Source organism: Fukomys damarensis, unplaced genomic scaffold (genome assembly GCF_012274545.1).
Source record: "Fukomys damarensis isolate Sample0158 unplaced genomic scaffold, DMR_v1.0_HiC HiC_scaffold_23, whole genome shotgun sequence".
In the NCBI taxonomy this organism is placed as follows: Eukaryota; Metazoa; Chordata; class Mammalia; order Rodentia; family Bathyergidae; genus Fukomys; species Fukomys damarensis.
The window spans coordinates 44,755,189-44,778,816 of NW_022900935.1; the positions used below are offsets into that span (position 1 = coordinate 44,755,189).

A 23,628-nucleotide genomic window follows, 5' to 3' on the forward strand; every position below is an offset into this window, starting at 1 on the left:
CTTCCATCAGGAAGCTTGGAGAAGCTCTCCCTGGCCCCTAGCTTGCCCCGGGCACCAGCATATCCCTGCAGAGCCGCAGATGACAGAGTGTGGTCTGAACCTGCACCCTGAGATCCATCCTCCCCACAGAAAAAACAGACCCCAACCCCAAAGTTCAAAGTCAGACAGCTATTCGTCTCCCTGGAGCACAGGACAGGAGGGTGGCCCCAGGGCACCCATGGGACTCTCTCCTCCAGCCACGGAGAGTAAACAGGGTGGAGGCTCTCCAGAAAGGAAGACCACAGAACTGGCCTCATGATGGGCAGGGATCCCCACTTTCCAGGGTTGGGGTGGCGGGGAGGTGGGTGGTCAAGGTGCCCCTAACAGCACTTTCAGAAGGAAACTCGGCAGACAGAGGGCCAGCCCAGTGCAGACAGGCTGTGTGCAGGCCCAGCAGGACACCCCCCTCTACACAGGCACACTGGCACACTGGGCCTGGGTCAGGGGAGCCAGAGACAGAGCTGGATGCAGCTATCCAGCTACCCTGAGGCATTTCAGGGTAATCCCACAGAGGCCCTGCCCACGGAGGCCACAGCACAGGCAGGATGAAAGAGCAGCCTTCTGGAACTGCAAGACCCTCCCTGGGCTCAGGCAGGGCTGCACCACTAGGGTGGGGCTTCCTGTCTTCCAGGTACAGAGCGAGCTAGACCCCGCCAGAGGGAAGAGGAAAGCCACAGACCCAGCAGACGCCGTCTAACTCCACCTTGCAAAACCTCAGGGACTTCCGGGGGAATGTCAGGCACCTCCACTGAGCCACGAGGGTGCAGGGTGCCTTCCAGGCAGACAGGGAAGACGGGGCTGGGATGGAGTCAAAGCCCTCCAGTCAGCATGGGTCCCATCCTGACATGGGTCCTCTGGGCACCCAAGTCTCAGGAAAAAGCAAGGCCTCATGGCAGACAGCACCTTGCAGGGCAGAGGCAGTCATTTGAGCGCAAGGGGGATCTGCCCATCAGGGAAGAAGTATGTCTGCCGGGGGCCCAAGAAGAGACACCTGTAGGTGTACACGCCAAGGAAGGGATATCCTGCTGCAGGCTCCAGCCACTGAGGGTCCCAGCATCAGATGGCCCAGGGGCAGAACTGTAACCGGCAGCCAACCACTGCGCCCCTCTTCGTGAGGCACCCCCCCACTCCACTTCCCAGGGCCCGAAGCCAGCCCACAGTCCACAGCCCACAGCCCACGAGGGGGAAAGAAGCTGTTGGGCCACTAGACAGGCTTATGTGACGGGCCCAAGGGCCGCACAGCCCTTCAGGGGCCCTGTGCCCAGGCACCTTGAGCCCTGCAGCCAGGGTCACACTGCATGTGGCAGGGCTGGGCCCCAGTTGGCCCCACAGCCACCTCCCCCTCCTGAGTGTCCACTGAACATCACAGGGAACAAGGAAGGCCCAGCTCCACCTGCTCTGCTAAACCAGGGCAGTGCCCACCCCACATCGGTGCCCAGTCTGGCCATGGAGACCCCCGACCACTCTTCCAAGAGGCAGGGGAAGGCAAGTGAGCTGATACCTCTGAAAGCAAGGCTGGTCTGGCTCCTGCGGGAACAAAAAGCTGCTACCCAAAAGGCCAAGGCAGCTCTGCGGGGGCTTTGGGGTCCATGGCAGAGCAAAGAGACATGCAAGACAGCTGAGCAATCAGGACTCGGCCTGTACAGCAGAACCAGGGCCATTGGCGGAGCTTGGCCCGTCTGCCCTGGGAACCTCAGGAGGCCACCTGCTCAGCACAGACATCTCCACGGCCACAGCGTGGGCCCCTCCACGCAGAGGCCCTGTCTCCGGTCAGGTTAGGACCAGGGGCCTCCCTGTCTACACCCTCCTGGCCAGATAGAGCCAGCCCGAGCCTCAGGGGCCAGGCTTCAAAGAAACCCCCAGAGAGATGCACAGTGGGGCAGTATGCCCATATCCAGCCGGCACAGGGTTCCATCAGCAGTGGTGAACCCAAAGTAGATGGCTCCCAACTCATCCTTGCTTTTCTACCAATGCTAAATTGCAGCTTGGTCAGTGCTCAGAGAATAGGGGTAGCACTGATGCTGATGGGCAGGCTGGCCCAACTGCACAGAAGACTAGCTCTATGCCCTGCAGAACCTGGGCACACAGGGTGCCAGAGCATGCCCATCCCAGCCATGGCCGGGACTATCACGAGGAAACAAGAGTCTCCGGACTGCTCCACCCAGGGCCAGGCCCTGCTGCGGAGACAGGGGTTAGGACAGGAACCCTGCCTCTAGGGCCAGACCAGCAACTGGGCCTGGTGAGGCCATGCAGTGCCCTTAGCTATGGGGAGGGCTAGACTGCACAAGACAGGACTGCGGCACAGCCAGGCCACAGCTAAGGACAGTGAGGAAGGAGTGAGACACCTGGGGAGCAGAGTGAGGCCCTGGAGCCATGGGTGTGCAAGACACAAGAGAGCCACAGCCACCAGGAAGACACCAAAGGTCCTTCCTGACTGATGCGTGTAGAGGGCCAGGCTGAACTCTGACACCTGGGGAGCAGAGTGAGGCCCTGGAGCCATGGGTGTGCAAGACACAAGAGAGCCACAGCTACCAGGAAGACACCAAAGGCCCTTCCTGACTGATACGTGTAGAGGGCCAGGCTGAACTCTGGCCAGCCTCTCAATCAAGGCACAGACCCATTTCCTTTCCAGCCCCCAAAGAGCAAACTATAGTGAGACCACCACCTGCAAACACGGGGGCTCTACCTCTCCACCTGGCAGTGCTGCTGCAGAGGCAGGAGAACCGCTGGAGCCTAAGAGCACCTTGCAGTAGGTTGCAGGTGGCCTCTGCCTGAAGGTGCAGGGCCTGGGCGACAGACCTCTGGTACCTAGTGACCCCAATGCAGCAGGCTGGGCCCAGAAGCCTCTCGTGGCCATGGCACCCAGCTCTGTCACAGGCCCCTGAGATGGCACGGAGGACACAGCAGTGGGGCCAGGCAGGGGACAGTCACTCTGGTTGTACCTTGGCCTTGCACTCAAGCATGTCCTGATCTACCCTGGTGGCTACTACTCAGCTCAGGCAGGACTAAAGTCCTTTCCCTCTCGCTGTGGAAATGATACAGGGGGTCATGGCCTTGAACCCCTGGACACAGAGCAGAGGGCTGGGCTGGGCCCTCACCACACCCCAATCAGAACAAAACAGCCATGTGTGTGGCCTGAGGTGAACCCACCCAGGGCAGAGCCAGTCAATTCTGTGAGCTTTCCCGCAGGGCCAGCCCCAGCAGCTGCACCTGGTGACACCTGGAACTGAAGGTGACAGAGCCACGCCAGGCTGCCTGAACATCGTGGTCTCAATGCGGTCAGGGACAGCAGTAGCACCTTGATGGCCCTCGAGCTGCAGAAATCACGGTCCCTGAGTCTGGAGAATGACCCAGCCTGAGGATGTGTGGGGACAGGTGAGGAGGGTTGACCACGAGGTGAAGCCACCACGCAGGCTTCAATCAGCTGCCTCCCCATTGGGAAAGGGCTGGAAGATGACAGGCTCAGCTTCTCAGGTGCTACCTCTGCAGCTTGGAGGATGCACAGACGGGAAGGGGGAGATCTGGACACAAGGTCATACGGTTCCAGCTGTGAGGTCCAGCAGAACCCTGACACACGGGCCTTGGGCCACGGCTTCTAGGCCAAGGGCCTTGAGCCAAGATTGAGGGCCCAGGAGGCAGTGAGAGGCAAATATGCCCATGGGTGTGTGCTGGAGCATCGCCCCAAGCAGGGCCAGGGCCAGGAGTCAGGAAAAGGGCTCCGCGCATAGCACAGTCCATACAGTGCCTACCAGCTCAATGCCAGCCTATCTCCAAGCACCTGCACCTCACCTGTGCCCTCTACCAGGCGGTCCGGCCCCCAAGTTCCACAGGCCTGACGTCACAGTCAGGGTTTCCCTTGAAGGGTCACAAAGCCCAGACAGGTGTGTCCCCTCAACGTAGGCTGCTCCACAGCCCAGGGGGACAGTCAGGGCCCATGCCATCCTTAAGTGAGACAGGGGCAAGGGTTGTTCTAAAAGAGGGTACAAAACAGTCCCCGTCCTGAGGGAGCCAGTACTCATCTGGCCAGGCGTGCTGTCAAGCCCCAGTAAGAAGCAGACAGCATCATGGAGCAGCCACACCCAAACAGTGTCTCCATCCACCAGGCCTATGGCCTGCCAGCAGCCAAGGGGTGGCAGCCTTCCAGGGGCACAAGGACAGCCACGCTGTTGGACCCAAGCAGAACCTCCAGCACCTGCATTTTCTAACAGAGCACTTGCACAGACAATCCCTCACTAGGACGGGGTGCAGGTGGAGGATCCTGGTGGCTCTGGAGCTGGAGAGGGCCTGGAAGTCCTGCAGCCCAGACATGGTGTGTGCATGAAGGCTGCAGGCCCAGGGACAGGGTCAGCTCTACCTGGGCAATGCACACTTGCAGGTGCCAAGGGTCCCCAGAACCACACAGTCCTGACCACCTGTTTCAGTTTGCATCTAGAACATCCACACACACTTGAATGCCAGGGTGACAAGTGCCCTGTGAGAGGGCGTGGCCTGGAGGGCGGATCCCCTCCCCAGCCCTCCTCTCTCTGTTCCTGACTACTAGGCCAGAGCAGCTCTCCTCTGCCAGGCCCCTCTGCTGCACCATTTTGTATTTCAGCCTCCAGATACTCTAACTTTTCAAACTGGGCCAAAACAAACCCTCCCTTTGGCTGTGGGTGTCAGGGATTGTGTCAGAGACGGGGAAGGTCGCTAAGACACCATACTCATAAGCAATCACAGGAGCAACCCCAATGCTCAGATGGCAAGAGCGGCCTCTGGAGAGTACCATTCGGCCAGCCCCGGACGTGTATGGGGACCACCGCCTATTCCTAAAGCACACCACATCCTCTGGCTTTTGGGCCACAGAGCCACTGCCCGCCCTGGGACAGCCTTGAAGGTGACTCTGCAGCCAGGACCAAGGTACTTGACTCCTGCCCAGAGCACAGTGGTACCATAGCACAGGTTTGGGGGTGTAAGTCCTGCCCCAGCCTGGCCACTCCCCTAAACGATAGCAGAGTACAGGAGCACAGACAAAAAACAGGATTTCACCTACATAAAGTTGTCATCCAGAACTTTAGCATTTTGATGAAACTTTTGTGCTTCAAAGGATATCATCAAGAGAATGAAGAAAAAAACCCACAGAGTGGGGGAGAAGGTGCCAATCCAATCAGGGAGGGGTGGGGGGCAGCATCAGAATACGAGAAACATAGCCATATCTCAACACCAAAGCCACCCAGCAACGCATAGGGGAAACCCCAAAAGACACCACACCCTCATGTCCCATGGGCACACAAGGTCCAGCATGGCCAGGTCACATGGAAGAGGACGGGAGGGGATGCAGAGGGATGAAGGCGTGCTCTGGGCACTCACTGACTCCCCGCGAGTATGCAATCACTGTGCACTGCACTTGCAAGGCTCAAATAAAAACAAAACCAGCCGACAAGTGTTGGTCAGGACACAGGGGCAGAAACTTTCACAGCCAGGGTGGAAATGCAAATGGCACAGGCACAGTAGAACTGGTCTGAGGCACACACAGGCACCATGCGACCTACAGAAGCCTGATCTGGGGTGTGCAGCCCAAAGAACTGAAAATAAGCTGAACATCTGGCCTACAATTCTACAAGCTGTTGCCACTGGAAGAATCCAGATGAAAAATACAGGAAATCCCTACAGTGTATGCATTTTTTATAACTGTAATTATTTGACGATAAGTTTAACTTAAAAATAAAACACAATGAGCCAGGTGCGGTGGTACACACCAGTGGTACACACTTGTAAATCCCGGCACTTGGGAGGCTGAGGTGGGAGGATCACCATTTTGAGGCCAGCCTGGGCTACAAAGCAAGTATGTAGCCAGCCTGGACTATGTATACTGAAATTGTCTCAAAAGATGCAAAACAAAACAAAAATACACAATGAAGTGCCACTTCATACCCACCAACATGACTATAATTGGCGAAGGCATGTCTGGGGATCAAACTCGGATCCTTCCGCTTGTGAAGCAGGCGGTGAAACCACTGAGCTAAATCCCTGGCCCACAACTATACTTTTTTAAAAACGAGAGTGTTAATAGTGATGTGAAGAAACTGCATTGCTGGTAGTAAGATGATTTAGCCACTTCTGACTCCCCGTGTGACCCAGCAACCCACTGTCTCCGATTAGGGAAGACACCTGTCACAGAGTGGCGTGCTCTGCAGGGGTTCAGGAGGTGGAGCCAGGTGTCACTATCAGATGGTGGGTACAAAAACCAAGGTCCAAGGGGAGCCTGTCTCTCACCACAGAGACAAGTGTGGCACGGCCCCGGCAACATGGAGCTGTGTGATGAGTACCCATCACAGGTCTCGCAGCCCTGCTGTCCACAGAAGGAAAGCCCAGAGTAAAGGGCAGGTCAGAGATGGCTGGGGGCTGGACTGGGCCCCTCTGGGTGTTGTCCTAATGCCAGGTGACAGGGACGGCCGGGCACACTAAAAGCTACAACTCCCTGCTCTCTGAAAGGGAGATAAGGCCAGATAATGACATGATGATAACTATTAAAACCCCAAACACAATGACCTCTTGGCTACAAACCTAATCCAAGGCTGAGGTTGCCACCCACTCGCACACCCTGGCAGCCTGACTTCAGAAGCCACTGAGTGTCGGGCCACAAACATCACGTGACAGCCACTGGCACTCACAGGGGGATCTCACATGGGCACAGCAAGCTGCTCACAAGGCAAAGCCCATCGGCCAGCAGGTGGCCTGGCTTCTAGGTGACTTTCCAGCCAGTATGGGTTACCAAGGCCTGCCACACCCATGGGCAACCCTTCTCACCAGAGGATCAGTGCCTGAGGGTGCACCATGTGGCCGTGGCCAAGGTCTTGAGGGAAGCAGCACAGGGGCTGCACCCCATGTACGTGGGTGGCTAAGCCTATAGAATGCCCACCAACCTGGACAGCACAGGAGAGGAGACAGGCCAGCCTGTCACTGCTAGGGCTCCGTGGGATGGCCCTACCCCCCGACCCGGGCAAACAGCCTATTTGTTGATTTTGGGGCCATCAAAGGGTAAGCACAAAACAGAAATGTCACCTCAACACAGATGGTATCAGCCGTCCAAACATCCATCCTTACAATCCCTACCCAGGGATTAACTGTCACTACTGTCAAATCCCAAAGCTGCCAGGTGGCTCTGCTGCAAGCCCCACACCACTCAGGGTTCTTGAGGTCTCTGCAAAAGCTAGGTCCAACATCACATGATCACCTTGGCTATCCGAGGAGGCCCACAGGCACCACCTGCACCCAAAAGGCTGCTGGTGAGAAGAGAGGTTCTGAGCAGAGAGGGAGTCCCCAGGAACCCTCATCTCTGCTGAGCTGGAAGAGCAGGGTCCTGCAGAGCTGGAGCCCAGCGTCCAGGCCACACGGGCAGTGCCAGCAAGCCCTGGGCCACAGAAGCAGTGCTCAAGTCAGAAGAGACCAGGAAGGTGAGCTGCTCAAGTAAACAGGAGTCGCAGGTGGGAAACCATCCAGACGCAGTACAGAGAAAAGCAAGGTAAGAACACAGCTGGGACGGTCACAGGATGGACAGATAGGGCTCCAGAAGGAAGCCTGGAGGAACTGGAAGCGTCCAGCCTGGACAGTCTCTGCAGCCTGTGTCCTTCAACACTGGTGGGCGAGAGTGCAGGTTCTCGCTGAGGTGGACTTTGCAGGCTACGGTCACCTCCTGAAAGTCTGTGGCTACGAGGTAGCTCCCACCTTGGTACTGAGACCTCTGCTCACGTCCATCTCGGCAATCCCAGCTAGCTCCAGAAGCCAGAACAGAAGCAAGCGATGTGGCTCCAGAGCCCCTGCTCCACATGGGGACGTGCACATGGAGCCCCTTGCTGAGCTTCCATCACCAGTGGGCAGCTGCTCTCCCAGGACCCTGCCAGCCCCTCAACCAGCAGGGAAGACACTCCCAAGAATGGCACGGGCAGCAGCACCATGTTCCAGTCGCTGCCGCCAGAGGCTCAAGTGAGGCTTCAAGGACTGCAGGGCCCCTGCTGTCCTGATGCAAACAGCACCACAACGCCAGGTTTGGGACAGGCACCCCCTGCTCTAAGGAGGTTCTGCACTGCCCACACATTGATGCCTACTGGTCGGTGCCCAGGGCCTTCACCATGCCTGCAGATCAGCCTAGCCGGCAGCAGGCAGTCCACACAGCTCTCTGTCTGGTGCCGTGGCAAGGCCAGCAGAGGACACGGCCAGGTCAAGGAAAAGTAGAAAGAGTCCCCAGGATGAGGTCTCCAGGCCCAGGGCAGTTCTGAGCAGACCGAATGAGATCTGCTAAGGAACGGACTGGGTCACCCTGTCTAGTGCTCCACGGACTGTCCAGGTGTAGGACATGCATCTAGGACATTGGCTCCTACACAGCACACCAGGTGAGATGTGCATCCCGGAAGGTTCCCCAGCCCCTGGGTGGAGCTCACGGAGGTCAGCTGCCAGGACTCAAAGCCTCCTTTGGGGACAGTGGGTTTTGGTGAGCTGGGCCTGTTAACACTATTGGCTTCCCCTGCACCAAGCTGTGAAGCTCTTACCTGGGAATCAGCCCTGTTTGAGCTGTGGGCCTTTCCTGAAGATTCCACATATCCAGAAGTTGCAAAGCTATTTTTGTAAGTACCATTAATATTCTATACATGATAATTTTCATTTCCTATCATGTTTAACCTATTTTCTGACTACTATAGTGCAAAGGAAGCAGATTAAATTTGCAAGACAACCCCAGGCCTCTAAATAAAGTAAAAATACCGATTTTGAAGATTCACTTTGATATTGCTTTAAGTAGGTCAGTGCTGTGGTTACTGCAACACTGCTGACAAGATTTCTCCAAGGAAACTGAGTTACCAGAACCTGCCCAGCCCCAGTGGGAGAACCTCATGGGTACCCTTCCCCCATGGGAGCCCCATGAGCTGGTGACAACGTGCTCCCACGCACAGAGAAGGGCACCCCTTTCAGAGGAAGAGGGGTGGGCTATGTGTCCTGGGCTGCACTGCAGTCCTGCAAATACCGGGTTGGCAGCCAAGCTCCAAGGACCCTGGACAAGAGTCCTGACTCCACGGCCCACCCAGTGCCCACCTCATCAGGCCCTGATGTGAGACTAAGCAGAATGTTCCCCCTTATAGCCACCAGGAATTAACCACCAAAATGACTTCAAACAGAGAAACAGAATCCTGAAGACACAGCAGGCAGGCCTGCACCACGCTGGGACTTGGGTGTGCTGTGTGCTGGGCCTTGCGGCTTCAGCCTGAGCGGGCAAAGGGAGCTTTCCCTGTGTCCCTGGCCTCCCAGCAGACATTCCACTGCGATGACTCGCGGCAGGCGGGGCGGCCTGGCTGCCTGCCACCATCCCAGAGACGGATGGAGACAGACAAGGCTTCCCGTCCAGCACGAGAGGAAGTGCAGCAGAGGAGCGCGGGACGCAGGCGGCACACAGGAGGCTGTGGGCGCTGTTCTTGGAAGGCTGATTCACCAAGAACCGGTCTTAATTAAAAGAATCTTTTAGAAAGATGGCAGGAGACAGCGACAGAGGGCTGGGCAAGGGGCCTCCTGAGGGTCCCTCCCTCCCCTGACCCCAGCCTTGTCCCCACAGCCTGCTTCCAAGGGCGAGGGGTCCCCGCTGTGGACACTGGCCACTGACTGGCTGCCTGCCTGGCCATCCTCTGCAGGGGCTGAGGAGGAGCCCCCCGCCACACCACATGTGGGGAGGCAGCAGGGACATGTCCTGACCCCAAGCATCCGCCGGGGGGAGCAAAGTCATCACTGGGCACAGGACCCCCAAGCCCTCCACCTGCAGATCCCCTGCACCCCTTACCACATGGGGTCCTCACTGCCACTGCTCCCTGTGGATCACAAGCTCCACTGTGCTGCGTGCCACATTTGGTATAGGGGCAGTGGGTGTGGCCTCCAGGAGTGCAATATGCCACAAGGCTACGGTGACCAGGAAACACATCAACAGGTGTGGGGTACACGGCTGGACTTATGGGCTCTTCACTCCCAAGCTTGCAGAGCCAGGGCCTCAGCCCACCTCTCAGGCTCACTGAAGTCTCTCCACCGGGCAGTAACTCCAGCAAGAACAGAGATGGGGTGAGTCCCAGGGACACGGACCCCGGGCAAGCCAGGTGCCATGGCTGGTGCTAGCTGAATGGCAAGGACTCTAAGGAGGAGAGGCAGTTGGCCCCTGACCCACACTCCAGCCACCTAGAGGGGACTGCATACCCCTCACAGCACTTCCTCACAGCCTGTAGGGCCAAACCCAGGTGAGGGTCCCTTCCCCAGAGTCACCTGCCCACAGCAAGGTGGCTGGTTTGAGAAGGCCCACCCACCTCTGCAGCCTGCAGGCACAGGTCAGGGACAGCTGACAGTGAGCAGTCAAGCAGGTCATACTCCACCCTGGCTCACAAGCCTGAGAGGAGCAGAGAGGCCGTCTCAGAGCAGGAGTGGGAACACTCTGCTGGGGAGAAGCACTTGAGTGAACACACAGGGTGCACACCTCTCACACGCATGTGCACACATGCATAGGGAAGCAAGTCGAAACAGACTATCAAACACTGCCACAGGGCAAAATGACTACCACAAATGCCCTGGCTTCAAACCCTTAAAGACAAACTGGAGTGTTCATCTCAGGGGGTGCTAGGGACTGAACAGAGTCTTCACCCTGAGCTACATCCCCAGGCCTTCATCTATTTTCAGTCTCACTGGATTCCTAAGTGGTCCAGGCTGGGCTCCAACTTGTGAGCCTCTTGTCTCAGCCTCCTAGAGTACAGGGATTACAAGTATATACCACTAGGCCCGGCTGGAGAACTCATTATCTCAGGCAGCAGCCAAGGGCACTGCTTCTGCAAAGCAGGGCTAAGGGCCCAACAGCCCCTCCCTGGGGGACAGCCAGAAGACCAGAGGAGGCTGGAGGACCGGCACCTGTCCTGGGCAGGAACTGGAGGCAACTGGGTCCCCAAAGGGAGGAAGTGCCAGTGGCCTCTACGAGTGGCCTGCACCACACCACCCTCCGCCCCTGCAAGAGCTGGGCTGGGCCAGAGGGAGGGAGGCCTTCTGCTCAGTAGGGCAGCGTCAGCTCACTGGCCCAGGACACCCTGGAGAGCATGGTAGGTGCCCCATGGTCACCCCACTCCAGCACTGGAGCCAGCTGCCGGGCAGACCCTCAGCTAGAAACTCCCCAGGGGCAGGCTTGCCCCAAGAACACCTCTGTTCAGCCCAGAATGAGACAGGTGGAGATTTCCATTTCACTCCAAGTGGAAATTCTCCTGCCATGGGAAAACACATGGCCACATCTTCTGTTCAGGGGCCAATGCCTTCTCATCTCTAAAACCTAAGTAAGTAAAACCTGCCCTAGTGTCCCCACTTGAAGGGGTCTCGGCCTCTCCACATGGGTGGGAGCAGGGCTGGGCCTGTGAGGAGCCAGGAGCGCTGCCCAGAGCCGGCTTGGGGACAGGCGCCCACCACTCAGCTCAACCCTCTGTGTCTCCTGGAATCCTAATTACAACTGTGATAACTTCTGTTTTATGAGCCAAGTCCTACTGGAGAGCAGCATATGTGTGTGAGTACCACTGCACGCAGTGTTGCCAGCCGTGTGCAGGGTACCTGCTGTGAGCCACCCCTTCAGAGCCGCAGTCCTCGAGGCAGCATGCAGGAGACTTCTTCCTGTCCCAGTGACTTTCCTGTGTCTGCCACTGCAGACACTGACAGCAGCGCTGGAAAAGGGGCACGGTGCCCTGCCGCTCCCAGCCCTCCCCACTCCCCGGGAACAGGGAGGCTATGCCAAGTGTGGAAGGATCAAGAAGTGGAATAAAACAGCTGAGTTGTTTCCAGCAGCGTTTCCATGTTGTGCTAAGCACAAAACACCTCTACTCATGCTCGAGGCTCTAAATACGAATTGTGCAACTCTGACAGTCCCATGAGCCAACACTCTCACATCTGCATTTAGACGCCATGGTGCAATACACAGACAAAGGTTAATAAACTTACATTTCCGACTTTCTCTCTACTAGCAATGCCAACTAAACACCACTGCAGCCACATGTGATAGCGCAAGCCTATGCTATGATCCCAGTGCTCTGGGAGGCTGAGGTGGGAGAACTGCAAGTTCACACCCAGCCAGACTTAGTGAGATCTTGTCTCACAATGAAAAAACAAAAACCAGAACTGGGGACATAGTTCAGTGGGAAGGCTGTTCAATCCTCAGTACCACATAAAACCAAACCAAACAAAGCCAAACAAAACTCCATCAGGCCCAGCTGAGAGTGAACAGAAGGGTGGCAGGGTTTGTACCTTAGCAGCTAAAGCTGTCCTGAAGCTCTAGTTTTGGACCCTGGCTGTGTGGGTCCCCAGCCACATATCCTCCAGTGACTTGGGCAGAGGCCTTCCTTCACAGAAGGCCCCTCTTAAAAACAAGCTTAGAATTTTTCTTAAACAAAAAGTCCACTGGACTCTGCTGAGCCACAGAGCACCGAGACCACGCCCAGGGCTCCCAGGGTCAGGGCCAAACAGGGCTCAGCCCGAAGGCTGGACTCACACTGACCATGGGGACTTAGAAACGATTTTCTAGTCCACTAAAAACCAAAACCCTCCAAAGGAAGAGTCTCCGCCGTTGTTAACACCTTCCACATGCATGTCAGAAAGCCAGCTGACATCAGGGAGATGGAAATTCACTGGGCAGATGGGGATGGGGATGGGGATGGGGCTGCGGTTGCCCAGCTGCCTGGGGTGGACCAACTCCACAGACGGCCCTGACGCCCGCCAGCCACCCAGACCCTGCTGCACAGAGCTGGCCGCTGGCCGCCAGCGCTGGGGCGATCCGCCCAGCAACCACTCCAGTAGGAGCAGAAAGAAAGGCTTTCTGCTATTCACTCAAATTATAAAAAGCAGTTTCACTGCCTATCAAACAGGTTCATTTTGGGTGCGTTTAAACACAAGTGGATGCTTTTTTTCAGCAATGACACAACGGATGCTAAACATCTTTCAGCACTGACACGAGGACCTGGGCCAGCTCAACCACAGCGCAGTGCCCACTGCCCGCCTTCTGGTCTCGCCGCCTCCCTCTTGTCCCTGTCCCTTCTATCTGCAGCCCCTCCACAGCACTCCCACTGCAGGCTACGGGCTGCAACCATGTGCCACCCTCACATTTCTGAGGCCCCACATCACTGCAGGCAGAGTTGCCCCACCCTGGCACCACTGTGCCTGTTGTCGGCCTTGCTTGGTGGCACACACACAAATCTCCCCTGGTCTCTACTAGGGGAGGCACCTGGGCTGAGAAAGAGCTGTCAAAACACAAGGCCATGGCGAGCCCGGCTGCCTGCATGAAATGCACAGAGGTGACCTCTAGGCCCGTGTCTACACATAGCCTTCACCTGAGCAACTGTGCAGGGCCCCCACTGCCTCGCATCCTGAAGCCTCACCTGTAGCCGCTGTTGGGGCCTGGCCTCTGAGGGGCAGCAGTGATGGCAAAGATACATTGAGGATCCAGACCCTGAGTAGACAGGACACAGGCCCAGGCTCAGCCATCACAGGCATGGAGCACAGGCATGGAGATGGCGTCTGAGCATACTGCAGGCTCAGCACCTGCCGCCTGGCAGGGCGACCTGGAGACACTCCTGCTCCCCCAGGAAGGGGAAGCGGGCCAGCCCCACCCGCACAGTCGGCTTTGCTTCCTCAGCTTCCTCCCCCTTCTCTGGCTGAAGTCCACATTGTTTTCTCTCCATAGAAACAGACACAACACTGAGTGGACGGCTCCCTGGCCTGCGGACAGCTCTGAGCAGGAGCAGCAGCCACTCAACTTCCGGGTAGCAGGCAGCCAGGCCACACCCAGACCCTCAGACACACATGCACACACACATACACACAGGGACAGCCCAGGGAGTCGTCGGCAGCACCCCAGGGCCTCAGGCTGGAACCCTGCTCACAGTACCCAAAGTGTGTGTCCTGAAGATGGAGCCCCTGGCCTGCCTCATAGCAACTGGCCAGAGGAGATGGCCACCATACCTCAGGCACAGAAAGGCACGACCACTAGACACTCAGGAAAAACCCCCATTTCCCGAGAGACAGACAGACACAAGGCCTTCCAGGAGGGGGGTGCCCCCCCATCAGAGGCTCCAAGACTCTGCCCTGCTGAGGACGAGTGAGGGATGGGGGTCTGGGTAAGGCCCCAACCTGGGGATACCAGCAGGGCCTGCACTTTTGTGTGAGGTGGGGCGATACAGTCCGACATGTACGAGGACAAGGACCTTGGCTGCACCCTGACTACCTCGACCTATGGTGCTGGACATGCAGGGCAGCACCAGGACTCCCAGCTGACTGGCCGGCCCAGGACCCTGATGTTCCAGAGCCCCATGGGGGGGGGCGGCTGGGTCACCCGGGAGCCTGAGCCCCATTCCTAGGGCACAGATATGGCACAGGATTGAGGGCAGACTGGACTTGCCACCATCACTGGGCCGGCACCAGGGAACAGGGCTCAGGTTCTACACTGTGCCAGCGCAGAGCAGCAGCGCATGCTGCCCCTGCCCCCAGAAGCCAGGGTCCCCGCTGAAGCCCAGAGCTCCTGGTGGAGGCCAGCAGCCCCCAAGCAGGCTGCATTCTACACTGCTTCCACTCTGTTTTGCCATTTACTCACTAACGCCCCAACTCACAGCCTGTCTTCAGGTTTCTGCCCCAAGGGGCATTGTGTGTTTGTGTGCGCGCGTGTGTGCACAGCCACTAGCACGGGTGCCAAGTAGCACTTCCAGAAGCTGTCCTGACCTCCTGGGAGCACAGGTGGGCAGCACCCCTGAAAAGCTGGTGCTGTGTAGAAGGGACGCGCCAGATGCTCAAGGGTTCTGGATGCCAGTGGACTGAGCCAGTGACTCTTCCCTCTGGAAGGGGCCAAGGTGTCACTTCCGGGGAGGCCTCTAGGTGAAAGGCAGGCCCAGGAAGATTTGTCTCCTAAGGGACTGGCAACATGGCAAGCTGGGGGAGGTGGGGTGAGCGGGACTCGATCTACCCATAAACACCCAGATATCGCCTGCTCCGGAGACCACGTGCACAAGGACCACCACATCACAGGTCCCCACTCCCCTTCACAGGCGATCCACAGTGGTCCCAACTGGGGAGAAAGAACCCTTTGTCTGAGGGCTGTGCTGTGCCCTGCCTGGAGAGGGGGAAACACCCACAACCACCAGCCCACCTCCCCCCACTTCCACCCCTCCCCCACAGCTGGAGCGGTGTCAGAGGAAGGGAGGCATTTCCTGTGTCCCCTCCCCCTAATTCCCCAGCATTCTTGGCAAGCAGCAGACAGCAAAGCGAGAAGTGAGGAGGGAGCTGGTGGGAGCTGGGAGGGAAGCCAGCGCACCCCTCAGGCACTCCCTCCGGCAGGGGCCTAGAGAGCTGGGCCAGGAAGGAAATGGGGGACAAGGGGGACAAGGTACCTGGACCAGAGCCAAAAAGGACACCCGGCATTGGAATGTGGTCTCTGCTGGGAACAGACTGTGCTTGTCCCCCTGTTGGTATCCGCTAGGCTGCCAAGTCCCCAAGAGGACACAGGCAGGAAGCAGGGTGAAGGCTGGGGTCTCTGGCAGGTGGAGACAGGCACCACCCCCTAACGCCTGCTGCAGCCCATGGGTTTCCAAAGCAGTGCACCTAATGGATAAGTAGAGATTCAGGGGGCCTCACACCAGGCAGGTTTTAGTGCCATCACTGCAGTGGTGGGACACAGGGCCTTCAGGTGGGAACACACTGGGCCACTGTCAGTCACTGGAGCAGTGGCCACCCTCATGGAGCTTGTGATCTGGCCAAGGGAGGAGGAGGCAGCATACTTCCAGTCCAAGTGACAGCATCTGGCTGCTCCCGGAGCCAGAGAACAAAGGCAGGAGCACCAGGCCTCTCCTGGGCCCACAGCAGCAGCCAGAGGCCCACCCTTGCTCCTGGATACCATCTTGGAGACCTTGTGCACAAAAGTCCTCTCCCTTATAAGTCGCCCAGTTACCTCCTCTCCTGGTAGGGCAGCCTGGGACCCTGAGAGGACACATTCCTGCCTTGGGCACAGTGGGACATTGTGCTCTGGCCACATATCTAGGAGGATGAGCCTTCCACCTGGCTCTGGCAGGTAGAAGTCAACCTGACATGGCACTGACCAGGCAGGGCTGTGACTCCTTGGGGTACATGTGGCCTCCAGCTGTGGGGCTCAGCAAAGCTGAGGTCTGCTGGACATCCCCAAGCCTGCCCCCATTGAGCTGGAAAGGAACAGGGGCATGAACTGAGAACAGCTGACCCCATGGGCATGAGAGGCAGGCAGGGGTTGTCCTGCTCAAGGTGAGCCAACCTCGCCACCCTTCCCTTCCAGTCTGCAGGCAGATGGCTGCCACCCGCCCCACTCACCCAAGAGAGCTAAAGCCATAGCACCTCGTGAGACACTGTGGCCTGGCACCTGCTGCGTTCTGGTACACATGTTCCTGGCCAGGCTTGCCAATGGGTGGCCTACTTACAGGACTTTTTACTTCACATTTAAAAAAATATATTTATTTTAGCTGGGCGTGGTGGTGCATGCCTGTAATCCCCAGCACTCAGGAGGCTGAGGCAGGAGGATCGCTGTTGGTTCGAGGCCAGCCTGGGCTACATAGTGAGTTCCAGGTCAGTCTCAAATACATAGTGAGACCCTGTCTCAAAAAACAAACAAACAAACAAACAAACGTGTATGTATATATATATATATATCCCATATATATATTTACTTACTTATTATTGCTTCTCAGCCTTTTGGCTAAGATCAAGTGTATTTATTTATTTATTCATTTATTCTGCAGGGCTGGAAATCAAAGCTGGGATTTACACACATGTTCTTCCCCTCAGCCACACCCCCCAGCCTTATGGGTTCTGGGTGGGGAGGACAGGAAGTACTAGGGATGGAACCAATGCTGTGATGCTCTACACTGAGCTACAGCGCCATCCCTTTTTATTTTTTCATACACGGTCTCAATGAGTTGCTCAGGAGGCACAGAATTTGCAATCCTCCTGTGGAAGCTTGCCAAATGGCTGGGTCAGGGGCCTGCACACTGCAGAGAGGACCTATACCTACAACTCCTAGGACAGACACAGCAAGCAGTCAAGGGTGGCAGGAGCCCAACCCGGGCTGGCCTAAACAAAGCAGGCCTCCACCTATGCAGGCAGGACATGGGGCAGAATGCTCAAGGACACCCACTCAGAGCCTGGGGCTGCTGTGAGACCCAAGTGGGCACCCACGAGAAGAAGGGCACAGCTATGGGCTGCAGCAGCTGAAGCAGTGGTGTGTCCACGGCCCATGCTGAGGCCTCCCACACCAGGACCACTCATGGCTGTGTGCAACAGAGATACAGTCAAAGCCCGCAACTCTCCAGTCGAAGGCACCAACACCACAACTGCGGACAGTGTGGCTGGGAGCTAGAAGCCCCAATTCCCACCAGTGCAAGCCTAGGAGATATAAGAGTCCTCCCAGAGGCCCCTGGCACCCTCCTGGGTCCCAAGCCCTCCTAATACCTGGCCCTTGCAGGGGACCTGCAGGCAAAAAGGCTCTGCAGCTCATCTGCCCATACAAAACAGCAAGGGCCACCAGAACTGAGGACCAGGGAACGCCTCAGGGACCATGTGTCCTCCTCATGTTAGCACTGAGGCTGTAGGGGGAGAGGCTTCTCCTCTCATGTTGCTGGGACCCCAGGTCAACAGGAGGCTTTGAAAGGAGGGCCAGGTGTAGCTCAGAGGTAGAGCCTTGCCAAGCATACCTAAGACCCAGGGTCTGATCTCCACCAAAGCCCCAAATCAAAAGCACCTACCTAAGGAGCAAAGCCAGACTTTAGAGGACAGCCACACTCTGATGTTCTGCCCTCTCCCGGGTACAAGGCACAATCGCAGGGAAGGGGGCGTCCATGCAGCCTACAACCACCTCCGTGGGCCTCAGGTTCCCCCTGGCAGATGGAAAGCAGCAGGCCGGTGCTCCTCTCAGACCTGCTCTGGGGACTGGGCCTTCAGAACCTGGCCCCAGCCCTACCTGTGGGGATGCACAGCCTGCGCTGAGAAAGGACCTTTGATTGCAGAACCTCAGGGAGAGCTAGGTGGGACAGGGAGTTCTGTGTGCATGAAGCAGGGGTGTCCATTCCCTTCCCTATGAACCCAGCAGAACACGGGCCCTGGGCCCTGCCAGCCTGTGAACAGAGTGGTACAGAGCCCCAGTCTGTGCCAGGTCAGCACTTGCCAGCTCCTAAGGGACACTGATGTTCTCCACAGCCCAACAACCTCCCTGTGCTCAGGAAGAACCAAGGAAAGGCCAGCCTGAAGAGCACAGAGAAACCCTCCATTCTCAGCCGCCCCCAAAACACGAGGAGCCATGAAGGGTGGCTCCCCTAAGACCAGCCCCCATTTTCCTCCAGGCACTGGGGCTGTAAAAATTCCTGCACAGGCTTGTGGGCAAAGGGCCTGGCTGAGAGCTGTGGTGCCCTGGGGGGCCAGGAGGGGGTGGCTGGGGCCCACAGAGACCCTCCCATGGGGCCAAAGCCATCTGTCCAGCCAGGTCTAGGGAGCATTTAAAGAACCAGGAGTATCCAACAGATTGTCCCCTCCCCCCTGCCCATGGCTCAGGTCTGAAAAGGTCAGAGCTGTGACCACCAATCATCCAGATGCAGGAAGCCTGGGAGCTCTATGGCTCCCAGGCATCTCAAGGCAGCCCCACAGCACCAAGACAGGTAGGTGAAGGGAAGCCCTTGCCAGCCAACACTCCGAGGGCTCGGGGCAGACCAGCATCAGGACACACCAACATCCCCTAGGCCAGGCCCTCTTGAGGCCCTCTGCATAACCAGCAGCCCCTGCGAGTGCAGAAGCCCATGGTGCACAACATCAGCCTGCTCTAGCCCAGGGACACTGCAATGGCCACGACAGAAAACAGAGAACAGCAAGTCCCCAAATGACGAGGCTGCACACGCCACCCTCGAAGGCCATTGCCCCCATTGAGCCAGGAGTGAGCAATGCTGTCACACACCAGCCAGGGAAAGTGACTGAAGATGCCTGAGCACAGGGCAATCCTGGCCTCCCTCCCTTGCTCCTGTGAGGTGCCCCAGCCCCACCTGCCACCTCACTCCTATCTTGGACCTCCTCCTGAGTCACAATGTCCAGAGACCTTTTCAAGTCCCACAGGCTGGCCCCCTGGGCCACTGGCAATGTCCATCGCATCCTGAGGGCCCGAGCTGGAGTCTCACTTCTGGAAGGCATTGCAGGAAGACATGGGCCACAGCCCTGCTGTGGCATGGGAACGAACACACGCCAGGAGGTCCCCAAGGGAGGTCTGGCTGTCCACTTACCACAATGCACATGGCCATAGCTGGGACAGAAGCCTCAATCTGCTGTCACCTCACCCTACAGGAGTCATATAGCACAGGGCTGGTTACAGCGCCTAAGGTGCTCCCTGTGAGCACCAAGCAGGTCAAGATGAGGGAGGCAGGAAGCCAAGAAGACCAGCACAGCCAAGTCCCTGCCCAGAGCCCACCTGGCCACCTCCACATGGCTGGCTGCCTTTACATTGCCCCTTTAACAATGGAACTTGGCCTCCTCACCCTTGAGCTAGGGCTAGGCTGAAGAGAAGGACACCCTAGGGCCACCACAAGGCAGACCTTATGCTACCCGATGGGCCAGCCCTGCTGTACCTGTAGGTGTACCCACAAACATGGTGGGGGGAAGTCAATGCAAAGGCAGGAGCCACAGAGGTCTGACAGGCTTAAGAACTGGCAAAGTTAGCTGGGTATGGTTGCCCATGCCTGGTATCATAGCACTCTGAGAGACTGAGGGTTACAAGTTCCAGGCCAGCTTGGCCAAGTTTGCAATTTAGCAAGACCCTGTCTTAAATTAAAAACTGAGCTTGGAGCTGGGTGTGGTGGTGCATGCCTGTAATCCCAGCACTCAGGAGGCTGAGGCAGGAGGATCACTGTGAGTTTGAGACCAGCCTAGGCTACAACATAGTGAGTTCCAGGTTAGTCTCAACTACATAGTGAGACCCTGTCTCAAAAAAAAAAAAAAAAAAACCTGAGCTTGGGACGTAGCACAGTGCAAAAGCCCTATGTTCAAAGCCTGACACTGGGAAGAAGAAGAAAAAAAAATTCATAAAGTAAGACAACTGTCTGTATTCAGTGAATACTATCGACCTAGAGGTTATCCTTTCAAGGTCACCAGCCATGCAGGTGAAATGTTCCACCCACCTGGGTGCACCCCACTTGACCGGGCCATGCTTGGACACAAGTGCTTTCTATGTACCTGGTATTGCTGGGAGCTGGGGTTCAAAACCCAGAGCTGCCGACCCTGCACCGCACATCCCACACCCCTGTGAGCGCTAAGGCTACAAGACAGAGGATTCAGGACTTTCTGCATGGCAGCCCAACCCCCTGTACAACCTCAGGCCCACATGGCTCTCCAGAGAAGCTGCCAGGGGCCCTGACCACCCACCCCATACCCCTGCCCAATCTGATGGAGCTGGGAGAGGTCCCAGGGCGAGGGCTCCTCACAAGGCCTCCTCGCTTCTCCAGAGCTGCAGGTTCTCACTGCCCACTTGACACACTCACTGAGGGCCCAGCGCTCACAGCAGCCCAGGTCACCAGGCTGAGAAGGCCACCTGCCACCATGTCCCCCAGCCCACCCATTCCAAAGGAGGTAGAGCCTGGACATCATCATTGATGCAGGCAAAACGAAGAAGACGGGAGCTATGTCACCTCCCTGCCTTGCCAAGCCCCACACTGTAGGTCTGGAGGCAGGACAACCCACCTTCTGGCGCCCATGGATGCAGGGTCACAGAACCAGTCCTCATCCGCGCACCTCCACAGCCTGTGTCCTGGCAGGAACAGGGACTGGGGGACCAGGCCCACTCCCCAGCTAACAGCATGGGAATGCTGAGGCCAGATATCCCAGGTGTGTCCCCGCACTGGCTGGAATCGCCTTCACTTGCTGCCAAGATAAAGGACCAAATGGCTTCAGGGGTCACAAAAAAAGGGCCCTGTGACATTTGTACTTTGACTGTGGTGGTGACATAACAAATGTCTTTATAGAGGAGCAAATAGCCTGTGTTTTCAGGTGTCTCTCCAGCCAGCTGATTATTTTCGCTCCTGCTGGAACAGTTTCCCTGATTTAAGACCTGGCTCCCACCTCCCACTCTCTGGGAAGAAGCACACCCCCAACACAACAGGCGTGAGAGGCTGGGGATACGGGAGTGGGGGCAGGATGCATGGACTGGAGGAAGACACTGTGAGTGTCCACCACAGGCCTGGAGAACAAGGTCCACACTGACAGCAAGGGGCAGGCACACAACTGATAACACTGCGGGGGACAGACAGAGAAGTCCGGTGTGGGCCTGCGAGGCCAAGTGCTCTTAATACTGGGCTTTTGAGGTGGAGGACTACAATGCAAAACGTGGGCCAACTCAACCTCCATTATTTACCAAGAAGTCAGAAGGCTTCCCTGTGCCACAGGTGCCAGGAGGGCCTGTGCAGCAGGCGGGACAGAGACCCACCAGGCCACAAGAGGACCATGTTCCTGTGTCAGGAGGCAGCACAGCTTCAAGAGGATCCAGTTTCTGTCTGCCCTAAACTCATAAATATTCACACATATTTGCCAGATTTTTAACAAAGTATTTTAAGCTACTGAAATATTTAACCTTGATTGCTTGAGACGTAGTCTTTCCCAAACATTTCCAATCCCGATAGCTGGGCTCTGTCAACGCTCCAGTCCGCCAGTCTGTGCGGAGGGCAAGGGGTCATGAGAACACAAGAGATGGCAATAAAAATCAGGGCAGTGACCTTTTGAACCAGCCTCTTCGCAGGGTGCAGGCCTGGAGAGAGCAGTGGCCTGGGGGCAGGTGGGCACCCTGGCCTCCAGCCCACTCCCCTGGGCCTGGCTGCCTGCACCAACCATGGGGGTAAGTACCTTTCCCCAGAGAAAAAGAAACAGAGGAAACTGCAAGCATATGCTGCCTGCTGCTCTGGGGACCAGGTGCATCTCAAATACCTCTCTCCGGAAACATTACCAGCTAGTCCCCCCTAGGATACCAGCCCTACAGTCACTGGCATGAATGTCAGGCACCTCCCTGAACCCTCAGCAATCAGCCTGGATGTGGGGGAAGGGACAGCTAATGGCCCCTGGGGGGTGGTCCCCTGAAGCTGCCAGGATCCCCTCCAGGGATGAGCACACAGATCTCTCCCTGGCCCCAGGCACTGGCAGGCTCAAAGGGACAAAAATTTTCATGGGGGACAGCAGCTTGGCAGGAAAGTGAGCGCTGGGGTCAGGCAGGGGTGTCTTGTGGTGCACACCACAGCTTGTGTTACTCCAAAATCCTAATCCCCAAGCTGAAAAATCGAGGGATGGACCCTTCAAGGGATGGATCCTTCGTGAGACCTCTTTAAAGAGCTCCAAAAAGAAACAGATGACAGCCACACGCACTGGTCCTCCAGGGACTTCTGGGAAGCAGGGTGGCAGAGGGCTGACTCAGCTGGGGGTAAGGGTGTCTCCTGGCTGCTGCTCTTCTCAGACCTGTCCTGCACCTCCAGAACCTGTCCCCAATGAAAGGTCCCCAGTGCAGCCCTGAGTACAGGGGTGGGCCCAAGAATGCTCACCGCCAAACCCTCACAGGGCCTGAACTGGGCACCAGGCCCACCCCACCCCTCGCCAGCTCTCGCCAGGTCTCTGTCCTCTCCTTGTCCAGGAGGGGCTGAATGCATCCATCCCATACAGGTCTGGCCCAGCCCCCAGGATACAGGGCACCAGGAGGAAGCACTGTGGCAAGTGGCTGGCCAAATTCCTTGTGCGGGCTGCCCCACCTCCAGCCCTCTGCAGAGGGACAGCCTGAACTTTTCACCTTGAGCACAGACACAGAGAGAGGCTGCAGAGGTGTCTGACTGGGAGGCATGAGGGCAGAGGGCCCTCCTGACAGTCTGCAGTTTGTTCCCCACCATCCCCCTACAAAAATGTGGATTGCCCCTTTTACAATCACCAGATGGTTGCCGGGGGCCACAGGCCTCCTCCAGGCCCCTCCGCCCCTGTGGCCGCCTGACCTCCCATAAACAGGACAAAGCCCAGGACCTCAGCCACACACCCCCAGACCCCCCAGGGACCAGCAAGGGATGTTCCAGGTCACTAGGCTGATCCAAGACAGGCGCCGTCAAGGGGCTGCTGACCAGCATCTCCCAGCCCTCCATGGAGACCTGCAGGGAGCAGAAGTCCTGCCCCAGAGCCCCCACACAACCAGTCAGCCGCATCCAGCATGAGCTCAGCCTCCCGTGAGCCAAGCCCCCTCCTTGGGGGACATTGGGGAGACAGGCAAGTAAGTCTGCAAAGGAAGCACTAGCACCTGGGACCCGCACTGTTCCTGTGCAGAGGCTGCAGCAGCTGCCCACCAGCCCTGGTCCCAGAGCAGGGCGCATCACAGTCCCCACTCACCCCCATCACCAGCCCCACCCCCCCACCCCCGTGCCCAAGGCCAGCTCAGAGCAAACAGACAAGAAGGAAGGAAGTACCAAGGACATGCCGGGCCACTCCCCAGAGCTGCTTTCCACCAGCAGTGCGTGTGCAGGCTCACCAGCAACAAGGCCCTGCACCTCTCAACAAGTGCCACTCTCTAGG

General features: G+C 57.4%; 2 protein-coding genes across 2 annotated transcripts in view; both read right to left on the reverse strand.

Moving 5' to 3' along the window:
• The window catches only part of Ski (SKI proto-oncogene), a 65,182-nt gene that overhangs the window by 5,744 nt on the left and 35,810 nt on the right, over positions 1–23,628 (reverse strand). The gene's annotated exons all lie outside the window — the stretch shown is intronic.
• On the reverse strand, positions 14–23,435 carry LOC117287381. The gene is made up of 2 exons (XM_033767962.1): positions 20,782–23,435; positions 14–65 (listed from the first exon to the last, which is right to left on the reverse strand). Exon 1 carries the CDS (start codon positions 23,427–23,429, stop codon positions 22,380–22,382), a length of 1,050 nt encoding a protein of 349 aa, XP_033623853.1. The 5' UTR covers positions 23,430–23,435; the 3' UTR covers positions 14–65; positions 20,782–22,379.